Source organism: Vombatus ursinus, unplaced genomic scaffold, assembly GCF_900497805.2.
Source record: "Vombatus ursinus unplaced genomic scaffold, bare-nosed wombat genome assembly UNPS02014772.1, whole genome shotgun sequence".
Classification (NCBI taxonomy): domain Eukaryota; kingdom Metazoa; phylum Chordata; class Mammalia; order Diprotodontia; family Vombatidae; genus Vombatus; species Vombatus ursinus.
Window position 1 is genome coordinate 10038308 of NW_020954550.1, and position 21553 is coordinate 10059860.

The following is a 21553-nucleotide window of genomic DNA, read 5'->3' on the forward strand; positions in this document are numbered from 1 at the left end:
TATCTATCTATCTATCTATCTATCTATCTATCTATCTATCTATCTATATATGTATACGTACAAATAATTTTTTCCCCTCCAACTACCCTAATACTGACAAAGGTCTCATGAGTTACAAATATCATCCTTCCATGCAGGAATGTAAACAGTTCAACCTTAATAAGTCTCTTATGATTTTCTCTTTCCTGTTTACTTCTTCATGTTCCACTCGAATCTTGTATTTGAAAATCAAATTTTCTATTCAACTCTGGCCTTTTCATCAAGAATGCTTGAAAGTCCTCTATTTCACTGAAATGACCACAAAATAGATTTTTTTCTAAGGCACAGGTTTGACTATCACTCAAAAATATGTAGTGATTCCTTTTGCCCCACTAGGTTTGAATACAGAACTCCTTACTTAATTCATCTATAGTTTAATGCTCCCCATAATCTATATGCAAACTGCCTCTGCAGCCTTTATTTCATAATATTCCCTTCCTATACTGTATGTTTTAGTCAAACTACGCTAAGAGCTGTGCCCTGATTTGGACGTTCTCTCTCCATTCTTTGTGCATTTGAATAAACCATCCCCTTGCTTAGAATGTACTCCCCCCTTCAACTCTATGTCTGAGACTCCTTCAAGGTTTGCTGAGGGACCAACATCTTGGTGGAACATTCCCTGACTACTTCCAACCTCATTTCGTTCTCCTCCCCCACCCCATTAGTTCTTATTTCCCCCCAAGCTGCCTTGGATACTTATCTGTGTACACATTATTCCCTTAGCAGTGGGTAATCTAAGAGTGGGAACAATCTCACTTTTGCCTTTGTACTTTGAGTGATTTGCACATAATAGGCACTTAATATCTGCTGAATTGAATTAGCTCTTCCCCCTCTTACCTCTACTACACACTGGTTACAGAAAAAACACATCTTGCTCAAGCGTGCATGAGAAAAAGAGGGCAGTAAAAATCAGCCCTGGATCAGTTTCTCAGCTATTTGATTTCAAATAGACTGAAATCAAGAGCCTGAGAAATTGCCAGAAACATCTTGGGGACAAGTACTGTGATATCACACCTAGCCCGAAGAATGGTGGAACACAAAAATAAACACACCGATTGGGCATCTTCAATATTTTGCCAGCGGCCTATACAACTCAAAAAAAGAAAAAAAAGGTTTATAACTCTCTGGGTACATTTAAATTCAGAATTTCTCATATAGCAAGATGGTTACCTACTAGTTCAATAGGAACTTTTGGTACTGTAAATTCAAATTTCTGAAAATATTAATATCTAATTAAATTGAATCAAAAGAATCATAGGTTTAGGTACAGGACCTTTAGAGATAATATAGTCTAACCAGAAAAGGAATAATTTAGTGACCTGCTCAAAGTCACGAGCCCAGATCCTGTAACTCTTTCAGTACTTCTTACTCTCATATGAAGATATACTTTGTTTTACCTCTTCTGAGGCCTCAATGATTAAGTTTTATAATACTGGCTCAATACTAACAGCAAAAAATTTGCATAAAAATTTGCAGCCTCTCTTGAGGGTGTTAGAACAAAAAGAATATAACCTAACAATGTTGCTGTTTTTTTAAAAACCACATCAAAGAATCAGTATTTTTCAACTGAAAACCTCAAGCATTCTGCAGAAATTATTGCTTTCTTTTTATTTGTAAATATATAAATAGCTCTTGACCTCTTTTTAAAACTCAGACTAAATAATGGGTGACATGGCTAATCTATGGAATTCAGAGAAAGAAAAATACTCATCCTTCCCTTATGGATCTATCTTGAGACTAAAATTAGTTACATGAGAAAGGTGCAAAATCTTAGGAGGTAAATATACAAATCAAAAAATATTTTAAAGACGTCTCAATTTGCTGAATGGTTTTTTCTGTCATCCTTACTGCTTCTTCAAACATTCAGCTGACCCAGAACAACTACTCTATCCTCCATTATTGATGAAAACATGAGCAGTGGAGCATCCTGCCCTTAATTGGCAAAGGGCCTGGCATATAGTAGGCACTTAATAAATAATTACTGATTTGACCTACTCTGATCATCAAAGAACAGGTTACTAATATTTTATCTAAACATTTTTGACCCCATTTACATTGTCAGTTTCTACCACTTGTCATTTAAAATCATGCCTCCCTTTATTTGTCTTACATTGCTTATTAGAGCTAGTATTCTGGTATTCTGGGATTTAGTTAAGTCTCTGTCTCCCTTCCCCTTTCATTCCCTTTATAAGTTTATTCATGTAAATCATTCCCAAATTAAGGACATGGTTTTTTTTTGGGGGGGGGGAGAATCTAAAATTAGATGAAAAGTCATGTAATAGCACATTTATATAGTGCTTTCAGTTTTGCAAAATGCTTTTCTCCCAACAGAATGAGGCAGATAATACAATATTATTATCCCTGTTTTACAGATGAAGAAATTGAGTCTATGAAAGGTCAAGTGATTTGTCTAGGATCACACAACTAGTGTGAGACAAAATCTGAACCCAGGTCCAGACTCTTAAATCCTACACTATCCACTATGTTGCTCTGCCTCTCCAATTTATTCTCTTTTTCCTTTTATTTGTCCTTTTGGATTTGGGAAAGACAATGAAATCTAAATAGGGAACTAGACCTTCCAAAAACTTGAACTTAACACCTCTATTTCTTCAAATCCAGGAACATCCTTCATTCATTACTCTACTTAGGGTAGCCACTGGCCCCAGTGACAGCCTGAACATCATCCTCACTAATAACTGTCCTGACTCTAAGATCTCAAATTCAGAATGTACTGAAAGCCTTTTCCTTTCTTCCACTTTTACTATCCTGTCACTGCTACAGCCTGATCACCTTTGGCTTTGTCCAATCCACTGATCCTGCCTTACTTTCTTTGCAGTCCCTGCAAGCCTGAAAGTCATGTTTCAGTAATAGTGTCATTAGAATGCTAGAAGTCGCCAGATGCCAACCACCCTGCAAACTCTGGATTGTCTCCACTCTGTCCTTTTTCTGCTCCTGTGTCCTGCTGCCAATACATCCTGCCCATCGTCATGGAAAGAGCACTTGCCTGGGACATAAAGAGACTCAAGTCCTAGTCCTACTCCTGGTCAGACAGGAGCTAGCCAAGAAACAAGATAATTTTACTACTCGGAGCGTCACTTAGTAACCTCATTTATACAACAAGGGTGTTGGAGTAAGTGATCTTTAAAGTCCTTTCCAGGTCTACTGTTTCATAAGTTTACTTTTCTATTTGTACCCTCCCACTATTCTTTCCACATGGATTTTTATGCTTCAGCCAAACTGCTCATTTTTCTCCCCAAATACAATATACCTTTTCTGCTACCTATAAAGCTTTCTGCCACCATTCTTGTTAAATCCTACTTGTCCCAGAGCTAGTTGAAATGGCACCTTTTCCCATGACTCCTCCTTCCAGACCCCAAAAGCCAGCAGTAATTTCTGCCCCTCATCTTAACTTCTATAACTCTTTGATTCTAATATTTTTAATGGTACTAATTGCATTATGCCTTGTATTATTATTTTCATCTCTCCAGGAAGAATGGGACTGGGTCTTAACCTTTTTATTCCCTAAAGCACCCAGGACAAATACCTTGCACAAGGCAATAATAACATTTACTTGATCAAATCACTCATTTTATTTTCATGTAGCACCCAACTCTGTGTTCTGCACATGGCAGGCACTCAGTAAATGCTTACTTAATGATGACAGTAGTCATTCTGCATGCTTCCTCTTTCTTCCTTAATAACTACTACAATTTTCATGAAATGAACCCAGCATTATCAATTCTTCATATTAACAGGCACAAAACCTTAGTAGTTCTGATATTCAGAACTTGTCAATTTCATTACATGATCATATCAGTAATTCAGATAGACAACAACTTGATTTGAATCATCTTCTATTGTAACAAATACCAGGAGAATGAATATTTTTGTAATGTTCCCTAAGCGCTGGACGACAGCACGTTTCTTTCAAATAATCTCAGAAATGCCACCTAGCAAAATCTGTGTATTTTAAATTAACTAATGCCCCTAGAAGTTTATCTACAATGAAAAATATTAGTACATACTCAACAGGGAAAAGCTTGATGTGAATGTCTCCCATACTTGTATGGATAATGGCACTATCAGAAACGCGTTTGGGTCCTTCAGCTTGTGTGGCTGCCATCACCTCTTCTTTGGATGGTTTCTCATTAAACACATCTCGGTCAGAATCTGCACTTTTTGTATCTTCTGGTTCTCGTTTGGTGAACTGAAGAAAAACAATTTTTCTGTTAGCTTTATATTTTCATACCAATGATGGTTTAGTTTACCTGCTCAATGCTAAAAAAAACCTAATGACTTTCAATTTTATAATAAGAGTTTAAATAATACATATTAAAATATGTCTGCCTTCTCTGTATTAATCAAAACATAGAATCCTAAGAAAGCAACCAAAAATAACTTTTAAAAAGCCTCTCTATATCAACATACTAAGGAAATAATTACCACATTGTAATAAAAGGGAAAGGTTCTAAATGGGATTTAGTTCTATGAAAAGAAATTTCCTCTCCACCTGCTTCATGTGGGCATTACTGCCATACCATAGAGTTCATACTGTACAGCAGTTGTGACAAACTCAAAGAGAAATAGGGGCCCATAAACCATACATAAGAATCTTTGTGGGCAATCTATTGACTTAGTAAAACACATTAACATTAGGTTTATAATATTTTTATTTATTCTATTAAATATTTCCCAATTACATTTTAATCTGGTTCAAGTTGCCCTAGGGAGTGTTGTGGGCTGTAGACAGCCTCTGTGTTCGACACTTGTCTTGTAGAGCCCCGCCTGGTCTGGATGAACCATGGGGCAGCCACAGATGGTGCAAATTTGGGCAGTCTCCCAGTCCCATATGTTTCTTTTTCTTCTGTGGATTCCCAAGAGGCAAACACTGAAAACTAAATGACTATTAAAGAACTCCAAAGCATGGAAGTTTCCCTTGGCCCACAGCAGGTAACCAGTAGAACCAAAGGAATATTAAGGAAATGCCACTTTACGGTAAGGGACTTCTGCCTGTCCTGCATACATCCTGTCTCTTCGTTCTTTTTTGTCATCCTCTGTCTGCCTAACCAATAGAGTGAAGTAGTAAAGATTAGCTAACAACCTTAAACAATTTTCTGACATTATATAAACTGAATATATGTTGAATTCAACAGACTTCTACAGCTATTTTTTAGTTATTTGACCAAAGATTTTTATGTTCTGTACTTCCACCCTAAATAAATCTTTAACATCCGGATGGACAACAAAAGTGCTCACTGGTACCTAAGGAAAGCCTCTAGCACAATGGATGGATCTTCACTGAAGAATCCACGAAAGAATGTGATCAAGACTAAAAAAGGATGAGAGGGAATGGAAAGGTTGCTCCTTCTTTATTAATGGAAGCAGTATCCCTATCAATAAGGGAACAGCCTCATTTATTTTAATTGAAAACAACTGTAACAAGGACTAATGAACCCAGAAACTAATTCAGGTACCAAATATCAGAGAGTCTGACAAAGCAAAGAGACACAGTAGTTAAATCAGTTTGAAATGCCAATTCATTTGCAATCCATTACAGAGGCAGAGAAGACTGATGACAAAACAATAAAAAGTAGTGGCACCAGATCATTTGGAGATGTTAAAAGATGAAACTGGACTGAAGATATAGTCATGAAACGTCACAGATTCGAAACTAAATGGGCAGATCAAGGGAATAATGTCAACATAGTTTATCTAGATTTTAGTATTTGACAAAGTTGCTCATGCTATCCTCATGGACAAGATGAAGAAAAATGAGCCAGATGCTAGGACAGTTAAATGAATTCAGAACCAGCAGAAAAGAAGTCAATAAATTGATGATTCAGAGTAAACTTGAAAGGAATTGCCTAGGAGAATGTCCCAGGGTTTGGTGCTATTCTGTTTAACATTTTAACAATTTCTTTGATAAAAACATAGATAGCATGCTTATCAAATTTTCATATGACACAAAAGTGGGAAGGTGAGAGAGTCAAGATTCTAAAAGATCTTGACTGGATACAGTGACTGGCCAAATCTAGTAAGAGAAAATTTAAGAATGATAAAGTATTACACTTAGATTTTGAAAGTAAATGGGGGGAGAAGCATGACTAGACAACCATTCATCTGAATGTGATTTGGAGGTTTTAGTGGACTACAAGCTCAATGAGTCAACAGTGTGATATGGCAACCAAAAGAGCCAATATGATCTTAGGCTGCACAAGCAGACATAGTGTACAGAAGGAAGTGATAATTCCAATGTACTTCGCTCTAGTCTAAGTACTGGGATCAGTTCCAGTCACCACATTTTAGGAATGATGTTGGTAAAATTGGCAGTGTCCAGAAGATGGTAATCAGAACAATAAAGCACCTCAAAATCATGTAGTATAAGGATCACCTGAAGGAGCTAGGAATGTTTAGTTTGGAGAAGAAGCTGTGAAGTAGGTAAAATAGAGTTTAGACTTGTTTCACTGGTCACTGGGGCCAGGACTAATAGCCAAAGATACAAGTTGCAGAATGCATATTTCATGTAGCATGGATCAACTTCGCTGCATTAAGGAAAATTTTCCTAACAATTAAGAGTTAGCTGAAAGTGGAATGGGATGCCTTAGGCGGCTTGGGGGTTCCACCCTCACTATACATCTTCAAGAAAAGGTTGGGTAAGCACTTGTTGGGTAGTTTATAGAGAAGATTCTTGTACAGGTACGAATCGGACTACACTTCTTGTGGCCCATCCAACCTTGAGATGGGTCTGTCTCTCAATACCACATACCATATAAAACCTATTCTTTTTGAAAGATGTACAAATTATTGTTGGGTCAGCTTGGATATTCTGAAGAACAGGGTTTTCAGATGCTTTCATCTCTATAGTAGTTGCAGAGAGATGCTTCTTGGCTACCCCTTGGAACAAAGCCAATTGCATCACCCTAATATTTTCTTGCTTGCCAAGTATACGCACACACCTGTAAGATATAAAAATTTATCATTATTTCAAAGTAAAAGTTATCTCTTAAGTGATATAAGAACTTATATAGGCAAAAAGATAGAAGTAATTATTCTTCATCATAGGAAATGACTGATGAAAGGTAAAATTACTGTTCTCTTTGTCTCTCACACCCTCCTAAATCACTAAATTTTATCCTTTTTCAAAGTCCAAGGTGCTGTCATTTCCTGTTTTATAAAAAGTTCTAACTTTCACTTGGGTAGTTTTTAATCTCCTTTCATTCTAACTTCCCTGTAGCCTCTAGGGTTTTTGCATTGCCAGGAATTGCAGTATAAACTACTTTATATGCAGGAATGTATAGAGTAGGATTTTTTTTTTTTTTGGTTAAGACATACTTTTCATTCAGTTGACAGTATCTGATTGTGGCTAGTCTGCACTAAGAAGTTGAGTATTTGCACAAAAGGGTTCTTGTGGTTTCAAGCATTTTAACTTCTGACTTTACTTCTAGCAGGCCATCATGCTGAATTCTGTGGTTAGGATTTTTGGCAATATATTACATGAAAAGTTTATTTACAACTTAATTTAAATCAATAAGCCAAAGACAGACTGAAGCTTGTTTTTAAAAGAAAAACAAAAAATAAAAAAGTCAAAGTCTAAAATATTAAGCATATTCTCTTACCATTGCTTTTTTACACATGTGGATGGAAAATTTTTACATGAGATTATACACAACAGAAATACCAGAAAGGGAAGTCATAACATTTGGTTAAGTTTAGGCATTTGGTCCCAATCCACTTGGTCTTTGTGCAAGCAAAACTCCTATTGTTTTCTCTGAGCATGAATGGACTGCCTTCATGTCAAACTACTTTAAATACATAAAAAAGAAACATAATTTATATTAAGACTTACCGATTTGTTTCTACATTTATGACTTTAATGCCCAGCATTGTTCCATACAGCACAAAGTGTCCAGTTTCATCAAAAATTATATTAATTAGCCTCACTGCATCCACCTTCTCCAACTCACGCTCCACAGCCATCCGCCGTCCAAATTCCATGTCTGGTAGTTGTTGTCTCATCTGCTGTAGCTCAGTAAACATCTGTGAAACAAAATAATCATTTCTTATGGGACAGCAATAAACAAAGAAGTCTTGATGGCTTGTAGCAGAGCCCTAGAAGTTTACTTTTTAGGAGTCTTTTCAGGAGGTTTTTAAACAAAGCATAACCTGAACTTTAGGGTAAACATATGCTGTGGTAGGTTCAATATAAAAAGAATTCAAATTGACCAGTTTACAGATGATCATTCTGAAGCATAGTAGGCTTAAATGATCTACTCAAGGTGACTCAAGACACACAGCTCAGCATGACAAGAAGCAGTACTGGACTTGGAGTCAACAGAGAAAACAGTTTAAATCCTGCTTCTAACCCTAGCTGTATGATTGAGAAACTTACTTAACTTCTCTGCACCTGTTTCCTCATCTGCAAGATGGATGGATTAATAGCTCGATTACCTACTTTACAGGTTCACTATTATATGTTGATATATTCTAACTCAGACGAATTAAAGTACTTCATAAGCCTTAATGTGCTACATTAATATTCACTATTATTATCACAGTTATTAGTAGAACTTGAATTATTTCAGTTTCAGAACCCAATCCACTGCTCTATTCACTAAACTACAACCTAAACTATTTCTTATGAATGTGGTTCGCTTATGTATCTATTTCATTTAGATAGGTTTTTAACCAGGAGAAGTTTCAGAAGTAGTAGTTACATTTAAACCACTGTTCCTCAAATCCTTTAGTTTGGGTTGGCAGATAAAGATAGATATCCTGGCACTATCCTTTGCCAGCTTCCCAAAGGACACTAAGGTCTCTGATTCATTTTTCTATCCTTTGGCCAATCAGTGCATCACTAGACAGTCTACTGCCAAAATAGCAAAGTTCCATAATAGCTTTGTATTGCAGTTGGAAAAATCAGGGAGAGGGTATAGAGTTTCCTTTGTGCAGACTAGCATGGGACTTTAGTCTTTTCATTGATACATGAATTATTTTAAAATTAGGTACCAAAAAATCTTAAAAGCTCTTTCCTCATCTCTTCACCCTGCCCTTTTCTGGAAGCTGCTCCTCACACTTTAAAGGAAGTAGGAAGGGCAGCAAAAAATAGAATTTCCCAAAGCTGAAATGTATGAGGTGTGTGTATTAGGCTGGGAGCATGAGCGAGGACTAGGAGTATCTTATAAAATCAAACCAATCAACCCTGATGTCAAAGTGTATAGCTAGTGTCTGTGACCTTGGAGACAGAGGAAAATGGCACTTGAAACCTTAGTACAAGTTTTATCACTCAGTTTGTCAGGGTGATCCAGAATAATCTGTTCCTGCTCCATTATAACCTCAGGTCAGGGTTAGTTTGTATAAACAACTGTGGTACACACAGAACACTCTGGAGAGCTGGAGAAGTCTTAAGTTTCTTGCTTCCAGACCTGGAGTTAACCATTTGGCCCCACAAAAGCCTCTATCAATGCTTATCCACCCTATAATTAGCAAAGGATATATCTACTATTAGGTGCTTCTCTCCAAGCTTCAAGCTTTACATTGTAAATGTAGTATATTTACATATTACAAATTCTGTAATACCCAATTATCTGTGCATCTTACCTATACCTCTTTAGAACAGAACTAATTTTTTTTCTTTCATAGCACTTTATGGTATACAAAAGGCTTTGTATACATTATCTCACTTGATTCTTCAAACAATCTTATTATTATGCCCATTCTACAGTGAGGCTCAAGGAATTCAGGTAGTTTGCCCAGATTACACATGCAGGCAGTACACAACTAAGGTAACATTCAAAGCCAGAGTTTCTTGACTCTACGTCCATTATTCTATCCACTACACCATACGAACTTTGTTCAAACTTCAATTTTTTGAGTCCCTGAGAACAGATTTTTATTGAGTTAACCCATAAATGTTGCAAGTTATCAGGGAATCACTATGGCACAGTGGGATCTGGAAGTCACAAGTTTGAATCCCACCCTCTGAAACCTATTAGCTGTATGACCTCAAAATCAGAGATGGAGCGCTGGAAACATGGCAAGCTCCTTAACTGCTCTGGGCCTCAGTTTCCTCATCTTTGAAATAGGGATAACAACACCTATATAGCTCACAGAGTTGATGTGAGGATGAAACGTGACAACAGACAGGTTATTTGGAAACTTTAAATTGCTCTACAATAACTGTCATTCAGATATGTTACTGATACTGTTAGATTTCATGTAATAACTAGCTTAGCTCTTGACAGTTAAAGAAATAGCAAAAGGGGAGGTTTTTTCTTTAAGAGAAGTGTGGAAAATTACTTTAGAGAGAAAAAAAAATGAGAAGATTATGCATTTCATTTTGGTGTTTTCTAAATGTTTGTCTACAGATGACTTTGGCAGGACGCTCACACCAGAAACCACATTCTCCATCTATTTCCATTTGCAACCAGAATGAATCTCAATGCTTTTGATAAGACCCCATGAAGGATATAATAAGTATGATTAATTTATCCTCAAAACTGCATGGAAGACATTGTTATATTATAAACAGTAATACTATAAGAAACCAACTCTAATATCCTCAAACATTTTAAGGACCGAAGAGTTTACAGCACAATAGTGCTTTTAAACTTTGTACTGAGAAAACCTTTTTCTTCTCCAGCTAATCCCTACTTCCTATCTAACAAATGCACCTCTGTGGTTATTAAAAGAATGTAGATGGGTCCAGTATAAATCATAAACACTACTAGGAAAACAGTGCTTTACTACATGCTACTCCCACTTCTAACTGGGGGCAATCAGTATCACCTTCAATTTGCAGTGAAGGAGTGGATCTGCAGTCATAGCAGTGGTTAATCCATAAGTGCTTATGGAGTGAGCATATTAGAAGGGGTATTTCGATTTGGAGGTAGAAGAACTTGGTTCAAATTCTTGGTTCTTTCTGTAACCAGCTATATGACCCAAGCAAGTCAGTCAGCTGTTTATTCTATGGATGAGTTTTCTTATTTACAAAATGAGGCCACTAGATTAAATGGTGCTCTAAAAATCACTTAGCTCTAAAAGTTCTGAATGGTTCCGAAAACCTCCCAGTTTAACTGTAGAAACAGCAGGTAGGGACAGCTAGGTGGTTCAGTGGATAGAATGCTGGGTCTGGAGTCAAGACCTGTTTCCCTCAGTTTTCTCATCTGTAAAATGAGCCGCAGGAGGAAATGGCAAACCACTCCAATCTCTCTGCCAAAAAAATTCCAAATAGAGTCATGAAGAGCCAGAAATGTATCTCACTTGGAAACAAAGCTCTGCTCCTGTATGACCTTTAATGAGCAAGTCACTTAACCTGTATTAGTCTCAGTTTTCTCATTTTTTAAATAACAGGAGTCATTAGGAACCTTTTTAAGCCCATAATCTTATGATTCTGAAAAGGTAAAATTACAGATCCATTATTTTTAGAATAGAAGTGTTCTAGCAAAGCTAGCTGAATTAATTTCTATAAAACCAATGCTATTTTTTCAGTTTCTATTAGAAAATCAGAGGTATATTTCCACAACAATAACAACAATCTTCTAATGTAATAAATTAAAACCTTCTCACAAGTAGTTTAACTATGAAGTATAATCCCAAAGATGCTAGTAGGAGGGAGTGTTTTTTTTAATGTAACTGAATCATTGCCAGATACACTTATCAATTATAAAGTCAAATTGAAATTAAATGGACTTACACTTAGTGATTCATCAAAGACTCTCATGAGTTTCCCAGTCAAAAACCTGAAAATCCTAACTTTTCTATCTGAACCAATAGTAGCTATCTTCTTTCCATCAGGTGAGAAACATATGCTAGTAGGAAAAGCCTTACATTTTGCAAATTCATATAAGTCTGTGTCAGTTTTATACTCCCAATTCACATTTTTTGGGAATTTATATTCATGAGGAGGTCCAGTCCAATATTCAATCATTCCAGATTTATCAGAAGACACAACAGCTTTGTAAACTGGATTTAGCCGTATCTGAGTAAGGGGTGATGTATGGAGCTTGTCAAAAATATGAAGTGGTTTATTATCTCCTCGACCATCATAGATGAATATTTTTCCTGTGCTCTTTTCAGAAGCAGCAACAGAAGATATGGCATCCCCTGGGCAATAAATCCATTCACACTGTCCAGGAAAATAGCTGAAAAGGGAAAGAATTAGGAATCAGCAAATCTAAGTGAACACCAAAAATAATTACTACCTCAACAACTGCCATGAACCACTGACTCACTCAGTTTGGTCTTGGTTTAGAAGAAGGAGCAAAGAATGATATTTCAAGATCTTGGACTAAATTGGGGAATATACTGGCACTGTCATATGGAATGCAAAAAAACACAAACCTGAAATGGCTGGTAATCTCAAACCAAAAAGAGAGAATGTCTCTTATGGTATTCTCTTCCTAATCCCATGAAGGGGCTGCAGTGACAAGATACTGGTACTGGGGTTCCAAACACCAGACCTAGCTCCTCAGAGGGATAGTTGTGTGGAGGAACCATTGTTGCCTGGGACTAGAAAACTTCTACCAGATGATTCCCCCCAGGTCAGACATGAGCTCCTCTCAAAGACTGTAATGACTTGCCTCATACAGCCTGGAGTTAGTTTCTACTACCACATGACCTTCCTGGGATGTCATTACCATCAATTTTGCTGACCTCTGATCTGATCAACTGGTAGTTAGAGATTAACTATAAAGTAGTTTGGGAGGGAAGACATCAGCAGCTGGGGAACTGGGAAAGGTTTTACATATATCAGGAAGGAGACAGATTTGAAGAGGAATGCATTGCAGGCATGGGGGATGGAGCATCATGTTTATGTGCGAGAAACAGAAGGCAAGTATAATTAGTCACAGAGTGCAGAGGAGTCATATCCAAAGAAGAAAGAAAGAGGCCAAGTTATGAAGGACTTTAAAAGCTACACAAAGGAGTTTCTATTTTGTCCTTGATGCAATAGGAAATCACCAGAGTTGATTAAGCAGTCACAGAATCAGATCTGTGTTTAAGGAAAATTAGTTTAGCAGCAGGGATGCACTAGAGCAAAGGAGAGACTAAGGCATGGAGACCAATTAGGAAGCTATTGCAATAAGGGCCTGGTACCTATGTGACCAGAGGGAAGGCGTTGGATGACAGAAATGTTGTGGTGGTAGGAATGGCAAGACTTGGCAACTGACTGGCTATGTGGGGTGAGGACTATCGAGGAGGTGAAGATAATGTCGAAGCTATGAATCTGGAGAGTGGTGCCTTCAACAGAAATATGAAGTCTGGATGAAAGGAGGGTTTATGGGAAAAGATAATGCATTCAATTTTGTTGACATGCAGTTTAAAATGTCCAACAGGCAACTGGTGATACAGGACTGAAGCTGAGGGGAGAGACTGGGACTCTGTGTGTGTGTGTGTGTGTGTGTGTGTGTGTGTGTGTGTAGACACACAGATATGTATATGTGTGTTGAGATAGATAGACATACAGATTCGCAAATCATCTGCACAGAGATGATAGTTAAACTCATGGCAGCTGATGGCAGTTACTACGAAACTGTATGGGGGGGAAAGAAAAGAAGGCCCAGGATAGAACCGTAGGAAACACCCACAGGTAGGAGACATGATGTACATGATGAGCCAGTAAAGACACTGACAGAGTACATAGTCAAATAGGTAGGAGTCAAACCACAAGAAAGTAGAGTAGAAAATGTGGAGAGGAGAATGATGGTTAACCTCTTCAATTTACAGATGAGGAAAGATGGCAGAGAAGGTAAGTGATTTGCTTATGATCATACTGGTCATAAGGTAGCAGAGCTAAGTCCTACCCTGCCATCTCTCCCAGCATTCTCAAATCTCTCTACCCTCTTCCCAGTCTTAAGCCTCCTGTGACCCCCTCTTCTTCCCCCGTACTCCCTGGCGTCCTAGTATGTCATTACTCCTCTTCAGCCTTAATCTCTTGCTCTCCCATATTTATACTCAGACATATGGCTTTCTGGGGAAGGCCCCTCATTTATATTCACCTTCCCCATTACTGGCTGCTCATTCTTTCATATTCCAGAATATCCTGAGCAAGGAGAAGGAAGAGTCAACTCCTTGCTGGTCATACCAAGAAGGCACTTTGATAACGACCTTGCATTCAGCAGCTTTTCCTCTTCTAAAACTCACCCCATTTGCTTATTATTACCCTATCCAGATCCTTGTTGCTTTTTTTTTTCTTAAGAAACATCAATTCTTATGGTGGAATAATATTCTACTACATTAATATGCCATAATTAGTTCAGGGACATTGTTTATAGTTTTTTGCTATTAAAAAAAAGAGTTGCTATGTTATATGTGAAATCTTTACTTTTATCTTTGGTATCCTTAAGGTGTATGTGGGGGGTGGGCTGTGTATCAGTGAGATCTCTTGATCAAAAAATATGGCCATTCAGTCACTTTTTTGAGCAAAATTCCAAACTGCTTTACAGAATGGTTGAACCAAATCACAGCTGCACCAACACTATATTAGTGAGCCTATCTTTCCACAGCCTCTCCAACATTGGAAATGCCCATCTTTTTCATTTTTGCTAATTCTTTGTGTAATGTGAAACTTTAGTTATTCAGCAACAATGAGTAATGATCAACTTTGATAGACTTAACTCTTCTCAGCAACACAATGACCCAAGACAACTCCAAAAGACTCATGATGGAAAATGCTATCCACATCCAGAGAAAGAACTATGGAGTCTGAAGGCAGAAGGAAGCAGGGGAGGAGGGGAAGGGGAAATAGGAGAAAAATTTAGAACTCAAAATCTTACAAAAATGAATGTTGAAAACTATCTTTACATGTAATTGGAAAAAAAAATACTATTAAGTGCAAACCACCACCACTCCCCAACAAAGGGAGGAAAAAACCTCAATTATTTCCATTAGAACAAGGGTTCTTATCCTGGGGTCCACTGACTCCCAAGGAATTCATAAATAGATTTCAGAAGGTCTGTGAACTTGGATGGAGGGAAAAAAAACATTTTTATTTTTGCTAACCTCTAAAAATTAGTATTTTCTTCAATTATTCAAAAACATTATTCTGAAAAAAAGGTCCATAGGATTTACCAGACTACCAAGGAGTCCATAACCCAAAAAAACAGTAAGGAACCTTGCATAGAACATGATGAGGGACTTCTGGGATATGTGATCAACAAGATGGAGGCCTAGACATTTTCTCTGATCCTCATGAACTTTCCAAAATAGGAGTTTGGTATAAGAGACAAAGCAACTTCAACTCTCTCCACAATCTAAGACACCAAGGATCCCTAATGAGGTTAAAAAAAAAAAACAAAAAAAAACCCCAAACAACTCAGTAAATGAACTAAAGCAAAGGCTAATTCTTTAATCCATAAGGTGGTCATTCAGCATTCCCTATCTATTCCTACATGCTACAGCATAATCTCACCTAAGGGCTTACGATGGAATTCAACACTACCTCTGCATTCTCCCTGTGCTGACAAACACTAAAAAGCAAAAGCTTGCACTAGCTAGTACAGCAACCAGGTAGTGCTCTCTGCTACAACAGAGTTTAGCCAGAGAACTGAGGAAAAGAGAAAGTGAAGCAGGGATGCCTATGTGTGACATTAAGACTAAAGGAAAGGGTCCAGCATCCACCTATTCCCCCCTCCCTATCCTACTCCTTGGGTCAGAGACTGAGGCTGATGAAATGTGAAGTGCTCAGCATGGAAGCAGAGACAGCTTCAAGGTGCAGTCTCTACCTCCTTCCCCAAAAACTTCAATCACAGGGGAAAGAGTCAAAAAGTGAACAATAGCAGAACATGAAGAAAAAAAATCCTGAAGTTACCAATGATCTCATCTCAGGAGAAGGAAAATTCAATTAAAGACTTTGAGCATAAGCAGATAAACCATAGGGAATATATTAATAACAAAGGGCAATATGGCCTCCAGGTCAACTGAGACCAGACATCTATGAATGAATATTGCAAGATAAAGGAGAATGTATTAATACTTAATGAGGCAGAGGACTCTGTGAATTTCCCAGACAGCATGGAACTATAGCAGTATGTTCCTGAATAATTTACATGAGAAGTAAGAATCGTGAAAGCAGAATTTATGGCTTGCACAGCAGAAATAACTGGCAGAATAGAAAACTTTAATCCATGGTAGCAAGTAGCACCAAAGAAACAAAAGAGAAAATAAACACTCCCAGAAGTTGAGATTACTAAATACATGGAATTTGGAATGCAAATAATGACAATCTGGAAGAAGAAAACATAAAAATGCCATTAAGAGAAAGCATAATCTCCATATAGACATTCTGTCTCAAACACAAGATGGATGAAGACAATTTTAGGATTATAGGCCTTCCAAGAAAAATGTCACAAGTCAAAAAAACCTAAATACCCTAACGCTAGAAAAAAAAATACAAGAAAACTGCCTAGAACTTCTGAACACAGAAAACAAAGTGATAACTGAAAGAATTCACAGATCACCTCCAAAAAACAAATAACCAACCCCCTCACCAAAAAAAAAAAAATCATCAGTTACAAACTCCAAGACACAGAGTGGTTAAATTTAATGATTCCAATGATAAATTCTACAAGTGACCAGGGAAGACCTTCAAATATAGGTCTTGATTGGAGCAAATAATAAATCCCCTGAAGTGATAACATGTATTTGAATTCACACTACTCAAAGTTATAATTATGTAAAATATTTGGTACCAGATCAAATAAAATATGCAGTACAAATTCAAATAATGTGACCATTTGAGGATAGATAATATTCACATTAAGCAGGACGTACCTACATAAAGAAATGAAAATTCAAACACAGCTTTGGGAATAGCTGTCTCTCCTTAACCTCCACCAGACCTGCTTCTATCTCAGTCCCTATAAGCATCACTGAGTGGAGAATTCATGGTGGGGAAGAAGTCTCACCATCTTCATCACCACCAGTAACATCTGTTGACCAAGTGCCACTAAAGGCAGAGAGGCACAGAAGCCCTGGTAGCAGCACCCCCCAGACCATTAGTAATGCTTCCAGTCCGGGCCTCACAGCCATCACCCAGAGAAGCAACTCCTGTGAAGGAGACAATCATCCCCACCAATTGCTACATATACATATGCAAGCCAGTACAGCTGGAGTACTAAGGTACTCTGAGGGAGAGACAGAATGTGGTATGTGCCAGGTAAGTCAAACTAACAACACTATCTTGATCACTATCTCCCCTCAGGACCCTGAACCCAAGGACTTTGGGAATAGTAATGCTTCCAGCCAACTGTTCTCCGATGTCATCTTGGGAAGCAACCCCTGTGAAGAAGAAGCCTGGTAGCTGCTCCTGTATGTGCTATAACCACAGTTCCTGAAGACCCAGTAAAAAAAGTTCTGGACACCAAAGTCCTTATTAGCACTGTCAAATAATTCAACATCAGAAACTGACAGAATTTTTACTGGGGAAAATGACATTAAAGGAGAGGCATTGCTATTTACTTCATTTCTGTACTCTAAGGACCAACCATGACATTTATCCATCCGAACTCCATACATGTTATCTCCATTAGAATGTGAGCTCCTACAGAAGCAGGGGTTGTCTTATTTTTCTGTTAACCCCAGGGCTTTGCACATGGTAGGCACTTACTAAATGCTTCATTTATGTATTCAAAAACACAAGACTATTCTGCACCCACCATAAACCACAGGCAGGAATGGAGAATAACGTGTTCCAAAGGGTTTCCAGATGTAACCCATTATGATACACCCTGCAATCTTGAACCTATCCATTAATGAAAAAAGATGGGACATTTATTTAAAAAAGAGGGATTTAGGGGCAGCTAGGTGGCGCAGTGGATAGAGCACCAGCCCTGAAGTCAGGAGGACCTAAGTTCAAATGCAGCCTCAGACCAAACACTTGACACTTACTAGCTGTGTGACCCTGGGCAAGTCACTTAACCCCCATTGCCTAAAACAAACAAACAAATAAACAAATAAGTAAAATTTAAAAAAAAAAAGAGGGATCAAAAAATTCCCCCAAATAAAACCAGACTTGAGCAAATTATTTGCTTCTCAAATACCCTAGAGAATAAAAACAAGATAAACAAACACAGCAACTAATAAGGTCAGCAACAAATTAGCAAAAGAGATCATTAGGAGATTTCCCTTTAAAAATACACAAGACAACAAAGGTAAATGTAGAAGCAAAATAGAAACGATAGTAGAGAAACAGGCTGTAACATCATGAACTAAATCTCAGAATATCCCATCTACAGGTGAATGAATGTTTTTGTGGGGCTAAATTATGTAACAGGAGGGCACATAAAAGGGGAATGGGGAGGAATATGTGATATACTCTAATCAAGGTTAACAATGAAAGGAAAATAACATCTGTAGTCTCTCAGGAAGAAGAGAGCCTACAGGAGAACAGACAAGGAGGCAAAGGATAAGATTGAAAGAGGGGAAAGTAAGGAGAAAATCTTATTTTGGTGATAAAAGATGGTACCATTGGTGAGTATTTCCAGGGAGGAAGATGGATATCAGATAAAGTGAGATGGGGGCCTTACAATGTATGTAGTCTGCAAAGATACATGCCAGAGAGACCACTCATCCTGCCTCAGATGAAGTGGAATCAGAGCTCCTGGGGCCAAATGGTACCCAGAAGAGTGGAAGGGTATGGAATCAGGGAGGAGATTTGAAAGCAAGTGGGTAAAAAAACAACCACAGGTTGGACAAAGGTTAACTGCACAATTAGAGATAAAGGAAAATTTCTACCATGGGATATGGGACATCCTTTTTATCAAGTGCAGGAATTGGCATTTTTCTAAGAATGAAGTGGAACAGAAAAAGGGGACCAAGAGGCAAGATCTATAAGGCAATAACACAGAAACTGTTTAGATGAGGGAATCCAAAGTTAAAAAAAAACTGGAGGTTTAATCACACAAGGAATACAGAGGCTAAAAAAAGACTAAATAAGTATAAGAGCCATGAATCAAAGAATAAAGATCTAGAATAGATAGAAAGGGAAGGCAAATAAATAATGAAGTGAATGAGAGAAAGAAATCATTTTCAGAAAAAGGTACAGAAAATGAAATAAAAACAAAAACATCCTAATGAACAAAATGAACTGAATGTTTTTTTTCCATTTATAAGGTTATTGTTGTAATTATTATATATATTGTTTTACTGGTTCTTCTTCCTTCAGTTCATACAAGTCTTCTCATGATTCTCTGTATTCATCATTTTTTGGTGAGGCATTTGGGGTTAAGTGACTTGCCCAGAGTCACTCAGCTAGTAAGTGTTGTATGTCTGTGGCCGAATTTGAACTCACGTCCTCCTGACTCCAGGGCAGGTGCTCTCTCGACTGTGCCACTTAGCTGCCCCTATATTCATCATTTTTATAGCACAATATAGCACTACATTACAAGTATGAACTCCAACTTGTTTAACTGTTTAAATGATGGGTTTCTACTTTGTTTCCAGTTTTTTACTACTACAAGATGTGCTGCTATAAATATTTTGTTACATGTGGGGCCTTTATCATCAATCTCACTGGTGTATATGCCTGGTAGTGGAATCATTGGATATAGACTTTTTAGTCACTTTATTTGCATAATTTCAAACAGTTTGGGTTAATTCACAATTCCACCAAAGGTATGTTAGTGCCTCTATCTCTCCACAATCCCTACAACCTTCCCATTTGTGGTCATCTTTGCCAATTTGCTAAGTCTGAAGTGCAAACTCAGTTTTTATTATTAGTAGTTTGGAGCAATTTTGCTTATGGTTGTTCTTTTAAGAACTGTTTGATCATATCCTTTCACTACTTCTCCACTGGTCTTATATATTTATGTTAATTTCCTATATATCATAGATATTAGGCCTTATCAGAGATATTTAATGTAGAGCCCTCCCCCCATTTTGATAATTTCTCTTTTTAGCGCCACTGATTTTGTTCATATAAAAGCCTTTTAATTGAATGTAATCATAATGACCTATTTTATCTTTTGTTATCACTCCGATCTTAAGTTTGTTTAAGAATGCTTTCCCTAGCCGCAGCTATTAAAGGTATCTGATCTCATTATCTTTAGTATTTTTTATAGAATGATATTTCATATTTGCATGAGACATACATTTTAAGCTTATTATTCTATGTGGCATAAAATGTTTCTCCCTAACTACTTTACAGTATTCCTATCAGTTCTTCCCCAAGTAACAGTCTCTAATATTTTATCCACGACCATGCCACTCCTCCCAACTTAACATTCTATATTTTTTCTCCTTTTCATTAACAAACTGTTAGAAAGAACTATCTATATTATGCGATTGTTCCTTTTGCTTCCCTTGCTGGTACATCTTCCATCTTGCCTCCCGCTCAAAATATGAGTGTCTCCAAAGGCTCTTAAGCGGTCCCTTTTCTTTTTTCCCTACATTAGCCCCCTTTGGTGATCTCATCTATTCACAGGGTTTCTAGTATTATCTTTAGTCACATAACCTCTAAAATTGTATGGCCACCTTCCCTCCCCCAAAGCTTTATCCCAAATTCAAGTCCCACCTCCCCTACTGCCTGATGGACATATCCCCCTGATGTGTGCGTGTGTGCATGTGCGTGTCCCTCAAACTCAACATGTTCAAAACTAAACTCATAATCTCTTCACAAACTGGTCCCTTCTTCAAATTTCCATTTCCTTTTTATGTTATCACTCTATTCCTAGGTACCCGGGTTGCTAACAGCAGAGTCAATCCACAGTCTTCCCTCTTCACCCCACATCCAATCATTTGCCAAGCCCTGTCAACTCAACTACAACTTTTACTTCTACCACTTTCTTTCCACTCACATGGTCATAATCCTAATTTAGGTCCATGGCAACATCTGCTTAGACTTTTATAATACCTTCCGAACTGGTCCCCTCACTTCCAGTCTCTCTTCTCTTCAACCCATCCTCTGTACAGCTGCTAAAATAGTCCTCCTTAGGTACAGATCTGACCATATCACTGACCTACTCAAATACTTTCCCTGGGTCCTTACTGCCCAGTCCTTTAGAGAATTACAAAATTCTTACCTTGGCATTTAAGGGCCTCCACAGACTGCTACCAACAAACCTTTGCAGCCTTATTTCCTATTATTCTCCTTCATGCATTCCACATTCCAGACAAACTATCTGTTTCCCGACCTAGACATTCTATCTCCCATCTCTATGCAGAAAAAGTCATCTCTTGTGCTTGGAATCAACTCCCATCCTTAACTCTACCTTTCAGAATCCTTATTTCCTTTCAAGATTCAGCTTGGGTATTTTTTCCTCTATCTTTCCCTAAAATCTACTGCTAGTCTTCTCTTCCTCATCAAACTATCTTGAATTTACTTATAAGTATTATGTTGTATGCCTCTAGTAGAGTGCAAGCTCCTTGAGGGCAAGAATGGTTTTGTTTTTGTCCAGTACACTCTCCACAAAGTCTTATTCTAATACCTCAAAGAAGTGAACTTGGGTTCTCAAAGCATAAGTCAAAGCATAAGCTCTGTAAAGTTCTACAGTTATTTTTTTTTTTTTGTGAGGCAATCGGG

General features: G+C 37.6%; 1 protein-coding gene across 2 annotated transcripts in view; it reads right to left on the minus strand.

The window, feature by feature from the left end:
• PPWD1 (peptidylprolyl isomerase domain and WD repeat containing 1) overlaps window positions 1–21553 on the minus strand; it is a 36353-nt gene that overhangs the window by 7028 nt on the left and 7772 nt on the right. For both annotated transcript variants that reach the window (XM_027863561.1, XM_027863562.1), the window contains exons 5-8: window positions 11732–12179; window positions 7886–8076; window positions 6806–6995; window positions 4065–4246 (exon numbers count right to left, since the gene is read on the minus strand). In XM_027863561.1, the coding sequence (XP_027719362.1) occupies window positions 4065–4246; window positions 6806–6995; window positions 7886–8076; window positions 11732–12179 (1011 nt within the window). The remainder of the gene's footprint in view (window positions 1–4064; window positions 4247–6805; window positions 6996–7885; window positions 8077–11731; window positions 12180–21553) is intronic.